At 45.9% G+C, this 7,825-nt stretch overlaps 1 protein-coding gene across 1 annotated transcript; it reads left to right on the plus strand.

Moving 5' to 3' along the window:
• The first annotated feature begins 365 nt into the window (after nucleotides 1-365).
• LOC124698141 (gamma-interferon-responsive lysosomal thiol protein-like) lies at nucleotides 366-1,837 on the plus strand. The gene is made up of 5 exons (XM_047230657.1): nucleotides 366-620; nucleotides 862-927; nucleotides 1,167-1,307; nucleotides 1,425-1,517; nucleotides 1,643-1,837. Exons 1-5 carry the CDS (start codon nucleotides 366-368, stop codon nucleotides 1,835-1,837), a joined length of 750 nt encoding a protein of 249 aa, XP_047086613.1.
• The last annotated feature ends 5,988 nt before the right edge of the window (nucleotides 1,838-7,825 follow it).

The raw sequence follows: 7,825 nt of genomic DNA on the forward strand, positions 1-7,825 counted from the left end.
CTGTACGTCCATGATGCTTGTATGATCAAATGGGGATTATTCGCAAAAAAAAAATGGGGATAACCTGCATACATCAAGTTAGCAAAGAAGAAATATGCACCCAAATTCGGGTTTAACTGAACTTGAATTCAGGCGTGGTTGGATTGTACAGTATACTCCATCGACATAACTGAGCTAGACATGGAGTCATAATTCTAGTTTGGCCTTTAAAGCACCCAGCTGCACACGTGGCCACCCGCTTCACGCTGATCACCAATATAAACCCCTCCATTGGCAAGCTCCTCCTTCACTCACTCCAAGCCTGCAAGCTCCGGCCTCCCGCGGCGACCCTCGCCTTTGCATCCTCTGCCCATAGTTCGAACACCATGGCCGCTCGTCTCTACCATTTCCTCCCACTCGCGGCTCTCCTCCTGCTGGTCGGCGCTGGCGATGTCGCCGCGGCGGGGAACGGGAAGGTGCCCGTGGCCCTCTACTACGAGTCGCTGTGCCCCGCCTCTGCGGACTTCGTGGTGAACCACCTCGCCAAAATATTCAAGGACGGCCTCCTCGACGCCGCGGACGTCAACCTCGTCCCCTACGGCAACGCCAAGGTCCGCGTGAACGGCGCCATCTCCTGTCAGGTGCGGTGCCATCGTCTCGCTGCGCTTCCGATCCCCTCCTCTCTCATTCCTTTCGTGTACAGTATATACTAGATATTCATGCATCTCGGTTCGGTTGGGACCTTGTCGGGGATCCTGGGCGTGGGCTTAGTACATTCTTGAGTTCATTGCTGATGCTGTTAGTTTCTGAGGTGTGGATTACTTCATTGTTTGGCGTTGCTTTCTGATATGCTAATGCTGTTGGGATGTTGGCTTGTTGCAGCATGGCCCGTACGAGTGCATTCTGAACAACGTGGAGGCTTGCGCCATCAACGCCTGGCCGGATTTGGTAATTCGATTATTTCGCACCTCATCATAATCTCTACTCACAGCTTCACCACCCAACGTATTGCTGCAACTGTAGGAAGTTCCCAACAAATACTAGTCTGTACTATGATACAATAATCACAACGAGAACTTTGTTACCAAATACTACTAGTATAACATACACATACTAGTGGTGAGAGTTCTTGTTACTGCTCCAAGTCTGGAGAATTTTATATGATAGCTAGCTGTCGTTGGTTGCAGAATGTGCATTTCGGTTTCATCAACTGCGTGGAGGAGCTGGTGGTGAAGAACAAGCGCGAGGAGTGGGAGTCCTGCTTCCAGAAACAGGGGCTCGACCCCAAGCCTGTCATGGAGTGCTACAACAGTGAGCGTGGCCAGAAGGTCCGTTCGTGCTACGCTGCGCTGTTATATCATTCTCACATACTTCGCACATTTTATACTCCGTAGCTAAATTGCTAACCACAATGTCCCCATTTTGCATGATTTTGCTCCATCTAGCTTTCGCTTAAGTACGGGAAACAGACCGATGCGCTCGTGCCTCCGCACAAGTACGTTCCCTGGGTCGTGGTTGATGGCCAGCCGCTCTACGACGTAAGCCATGCCCACTCTTCTCGAGTTATAGATCCTGTTACGACGTAAGCCATACCCTCAGTGTCTGAATTTCACCATATGATGGCTCCTGAATTATGTTGAGCTTCTTATTTCAGGATTACGAGAACTTCGAATCTTTCATCTGCAAGGCGTACAAGGGCCATCCTCCCAAGGCTTGCCAGGGGCTGAGCCGTCAGTACCCGATCATGCAGCAGGTGGTGAAGGCAGGCAACGGTGTCAGCTACAACTCCGCCGATGCCGAGGAGGTCGATGACAGCGTCGACGGCGAGATTGAGATGGTTCGGGATGATGGCAATTGATAAGCTATGCTCCCTTTTGGGGGTTCAAATACCAACTATACGTGAACACTGGGCAGTTTCATCTTTCTGTTCAAGTTAACTATGGAGATGTAGATCAACCTATCATAAAGCGAGTTATCGTGATGTATGCTGGTAGCCTGATCTGGGTATGTTGGTGTAATGGACTTGGGAATCAATAGCATGCTTGGCTTTTCTACGGTTGAATGGTGTGGCCGTGCTACCGTGTTCCCATGTAGTACGTTAAGTGTCTAAATTTCGATGTACGTAGACACCAAATAGCAACTACTTCAAGCTTAGAAAATTTAAGATAACTTTTAATTGGACAGAGGAAGTATTCCAGCAAGTAGGTACTGTATTCAGCAAATGGGTGTTCTTGTACGAACCATTCCTATACATGAGGCCTGAAGTCGTAGGCTTGTAGACTACTTGGTCTGTTCGAAAAGCCAGCTTAGAAATTTTCAATCCGCTATATGGTGAATGCCAAATTTACCATGTTAATTTTTTTATTTTTTTTGAAAAATGGCAGGAGCACCGTTAGAACAAGTAGCAGGAAGTCATGCTTGCAAAAAATATTTATATAGAGTGTTGGAAATATAAGCAAATATCCATATGAAATAATCCGTACAAGTAATTGATAAATCATGACTATGAAAATAACAGATAAACTAATCGTGCAGACTAGTAAGGTAGATGAACAGATCACATCTAAATAAGACAAACCGATCGCATCTACCACAGAAACTAGAAGAAGAAACTCTAACAGAAACTGAAAGAGAAATGATAAGATCACATACTCCGCAGCAGCGTCGTTGTCGCCCATGTTGAGGCTGCCGAAAAAGTCGCTGAGGTCCGGGAAGAAGTTGTCGGTGTGGAGGAACTCGTCGTCCGATGACGATGTCGTGATGCCAGTAGTCGTGCCGGAGCGCTCCCCAAAAACCTGATTGCCCCTCACCCGTACAGGTTCACGAGAGGCAGGGTTCCGGAGGCCTACTGTCCCGGCAGTCGGTGCATGCCGATGGACGGGATGAGGAAGACGAAGGCGGCGGCGCAATGAACTGGAAACAGGTAGTCGCGTATGCGTCTGGTAGTGACGGCTAGGGTTGCGCAGGGTCTTATGTAGTGCGGTTCGGGAAGGTCGTGGGGTGCAACCCACGTCCGAGTAGGCACAGCCACGATCCAGAAAAAACGGATGGCAAAACGGCTGAGTAACGCGTCCATTAATGACTCAAAATTGATTACACAATTAATTTCCGAAACAGCAAAAAGATAAGCTCGGCTCGGCGAGATTCCCGCAACCCGCGGCGCGTCGTGACGAGGCGAGGCGGGCAGCGGAGGATGAGGAGTGCGCGAGGGCTCTCTCTTTTCTCACTCACTTATTAGGACTAGAACAGCCCACCTTATATACCACTCCAATTCTCTCCCAACTAGCAATGTGGGACTAAACTTTAGCCCCCACTTGTGCTGCCACTGATTTTTGGAATGGGCCATGTGAGTTTCAGAATTTGATAATGGGCCAAAGGCCAAATGCCCAAATTCCAGCAATCCCCCACAAACTCTCAGTGGCACATCTCATCAATAAGTCTCCAGAACATTGTTTTATATATCGGTATGTCGTGGAGACTGTTAAGTTGAACTTCCACTTAAGGCTTCATATTACACTAGATTGCAACTTGGATAGTGGACTATGCCTTTAACTACAAGTTTTCTGCGCACTAGCTTCATACAAAGCCTAGACCGATACTAGGCTGCCGCGAGGCTTCCTCGCGGTTTGGAGCTTATACGTCATACTCCAGGGCCTTTCATTAGTTTACTAGAGAGCACCCAACTCTCATAGATTGCGACGTTTGATAATCAGACTCATATACGTGTGTTCTTCAAAAGATGTTCTGCATGACAACATCTCTGCTAAAATAAACCACTTAGAACATATTAAGATAATTATCAGCCTGCCATGCAGATTAGGAGAGTATTGCATCTTACGGAGTGGTAAAATTGTTATAGGGATATATACTCTCCTCCCAGCTGACCAACAACTTGTCTCCCAGCTCTAATTCACGGGATCTCCGATCACATAGAGTGGGTTACCACCGTGGGCAGCTCATAGTGTGGGTCTCATACCCATCTCCCTCGATGCATTTTCTATCACATTTCGTGATAGTCCCTTTGTGAAGGGGTCTGCCAGGTTTTTAGATGTATGGATATAATCCAACGCTATAACTCCGGAGTTTCTCATTTTCCTGACAGTTTTCAGTCTCCTCTTTACATGCCTTGATGACTTCATATTATCCTTAGAACTGTTTACTTTGATGATCACAGTTTGATTATCACAGTTCATAGGAATAGCGGGTATTGGTTTCTCAACCACAGGTAAGTCCACCAAGAGCTCACGAAGCCACTCTGCTTCAACAGTGGCTGTGTCTAGTGCTGTGAGTTCTGCTTCCATAGTTGACCTCGTAATGATGGTATGCTTGCAAGACTTCCAGGAAACAGCGCCACCTCCAAGTGTAAACAAATACCACTTGTGGCCTTAGTCTCATCAGCGTCAGATATCCAATTTGCATCACTATAACCCTCAAGTACCCTTGGATACCCAGTATAGTGAAGGCCATAACTCGCAGTGCCTTTCAAATAGCGCAAAACTCTCTTAAGAGCATGCCAATGAACATATCCAGGTCTAGACACAAAACGGCTGAGTTTACTTACAGCAAAGGAGATGTTAGGCCTCGTGGCGCTGGCTAAATATATAAGCGAGCCAATGATCTGCGAATATCGCAATTGATCTCTAGCAATTCTTTTATTCTTACGAATTATCACACTAGGATCATAAGGCGTTGGAGAAGATTTGCAGTCGCTATACCCGAAGAGACTCATGATCTTTTCCACATAGTGGGACTGAAGCAATGTATCCCACCATCGTCATCCTTTAGCAGCTTGATGTTTAAGATCACATCAGCTACTCCCAAGTCCTTCATCTCAAAACAACGAGATAGGAACTCCTTGACCTCCTTAATCACAGTAAGGTTGGTCCCAAATATCAATATGTCATCGACATAGAGACAAAGAAATAACTCCTCGCCCCCACCATGGCGATAGTATACACACTTGTCAGCTTCGTTTACAACAAAGCCTTTAGCGGTTAAAGTTCTTTCAAACTTCTCATGCCACTGCTTAGGCGCTTGCTTAAGCCCATACAAAGACTTCAGTAATTTACACATCTTTCCTTCTTGACCATCTACTACAAATCCATCAGACTGCTCCATATAAATTTCCTCTTCAAGCTCTCCATTTAGGAAAGCAGTCTTAACATCCATTTGATGAACGAGAAGACCATGTGAGGCAGCCAAGGATAGTAGCACTCGAATGGTGGTCAATCTGGCAACAGGTGAGTATGTATCAAAGAAATTTTCACCTTCTTTCTGGGTATAACCCTTGGCCACAAGACGTGCCTTGTACTTTTCAATAGTACCATCAGGCCTAAGCTTTTTCTTGAACACCCATTTACATCCTACAGGTTTGCACCCATAAGGACGATCAGTAATTTCCCAAGTTCCATTAGCTAAGATGGAATCCATCTCGCTACGGACAGCTTCCTTCCAGTAGTCAGCATCCAGAGATGCATAGACTTCTGAAATAGAAGTGAGAGTGTCATCCACGAGGTACACAATGAAATCATGTCCAAAAGACTTTGCAGTCCTCTGTCTCTTGCTCCTTTTGGGAGCTTCATTATCATCCTCCATAGGATTATCAAAGTGTTCTATAGCCATGGTAGGTTCAGGGAATAATTTCTGAGTAGATGAACTGGGCATTGATACGTCCAAAACGTATCTACTATCCCGAACACTTTTGCTATTGTTTTGCCTCTAATTTGTGTATTTTGGATGCAACTAACACGGACTAACGCTGTTTTCAGCAGAACTGTTCTGGTGTCTCGTTTTGTGCGTAAATCCAACTTTCGGGAAAAACCTCGGAATTTATACTGAAGGCCCTATTTTCCCAGAAGACTCACGGAGCCGAAGGGCAAGTCAGGTGGAGGCCCGAGGGCCCCACACCCTAGGGCGGCGCGGCCAAGGAGGGGGGCGCGCGGCCCTAGCGTGTGGCCCCCTCGGCCGGCCTCCGACGCCCTCCTTCGGACTACTTATCGCCCTCGACCTAAAAACGCACGGGGAGAAGTGGAAGTCGCCAGAAAACCCTCCAGAACGCCGCCACATCGCGAAACTCCGTCTCGGGAGCCAAAAGTCTCCGTTCGGCACTCCGCCGGGACGGGGAATTGGAGGAGATCATCGCCATCATCACCACCGACGCCTCTCCATCGACCAGCCATGTTTCCCCATCCATGTGTGAGTAATTCCCCCGCTGTAGGCTGAAGGGGATGGTAGGGATTGGATGAGATTGGTCATGTAATAGTATAAGATTGTTAGGGCATAGTGCCTAGTGTCCGTAGTTGGTACTTTGATGATATTATTGCAACTTGTTATGCTTAATGCTTGTCACTAGGGCCCGAGTGCCATGATCTCAGATCTGAACATGTTATTATTTCATCATGATATTCATTGTTTATGGTCTTACCTGCAAGTTGTATACACATGTCGTCGTCCGGAACCAATGGCCCCGAAGTGACGTAAATCGGGACAACCGGAGGGGATGGTAGTGATGTGAGGATCACATGTGTTCACGGAGTGTTAATGCTTTGCTCCGGTACTCTATTAAAAGGAGTACCTTAATATCCAGTAGATTCCCTTGAGGCCCGGCCGCCACCGGCCGGTAGGACAAAAGATGTCGTGCAAGTTTCTCATTGCGAGCACGTACGACTATAATTGGAACACATGCCTATTGATTGCTTTGTACTTGGACACCGTTTTATTATTATCCGCAAATGCCCCGCTTGATTGTTACATGAGTTTTTCTCATCCATGCAACGCCCGTTATCCGTCCCCGTGCCTACAGTATTTTAATCCTCGCTGTTTACTATAATCACTACCGCCGTCTCCGTTACTCTGTCGTCGTTATTTCACTCACCGCTATCGCTATAAAACTGTCATTACCGATAAACTCTTGCGAGAAAGTCTCGTTTCCAGTGTGCAGCTGAATTGACAACTCCGCCGTTAAGGCTTTCAAGTATTCTTTGTCTCCCCTTGTGTCGAATCAATAAATTGGGTTTTACTACCCGCGAAGACCGCCGCGATCCCCTATACTTGTGGGTCATCAAGACTCGTTTTCCGGCGCCGTTGCTCGGGGAGCATAGCTTTATTTGGAAGTTCACTTGGATTTATATTGTTCGCTGCAAATTCTCCATCATGGGTAAAACTAGCGATCCTAAAGTCGCCATATTACCATCCACTACAAGAAAAGGTACAACTCTGAGTACCTCTGTTGCTCTTGATTCACCATCTGTGATTGATAAACTTGTTTCACCACCGCACGCTTCACTTGCTGGTACTTCTGCTGAATCTGAAAACTCTTATAATATTGATGATGCTTCTGCTGTGCTTGATGATAGTGGTTCATTGGGATATTTTCTAGATGCTACAATTGCTAGGTCTAGATAAATTGAAAATGCTGAAACTCCTAATGCTACTACACCTGTTAGTTCACCTGAACTTGATTATTCTAGTGATGATCCTGATGAAGATTATGTGGAGCTTAATGATGATCTTATTAATAGATGCAATGCTACTGCTGATGCAAGTAAAATTAAAAAGTTTCTCACACAATATGCTGTTAGACATAAGTTATCTCCTGATCCTAAATTTGCCACATCTCCTATATGCATTAATGATAAAGATTATGATTTTTCTCTTGATCTATCTCATATAGCTATTGTAGAGAAAATACCCTTTTGTGGTACTGAAAAAGAAAGTGCTGTAGAACACATGATTGAACTTTCTTCTATGAGTAGTTTGTTTTCTGATGATATCAAGATGCGTACTTATTTTGTCGCTAAATTTTTTCCTTTCTCATTAAAGGATGATGCTAAAACTTGGTATAATA

This window comes from Lolium rigidum, chromosome 3 (genome assembly GCF_022539505.1).
Source record: "Lolium rigidum isolate FL_2022 chromosome 3, APGP_CSIRO_Lrig_0.1, whole genome shotgun sequence".
Lineage (NCBI taxonomy): Eukaryota > Viridiplantae > Streptophyta > Magnoliopsida > Poales > Poaceae > Lolium > Lolium rigidum.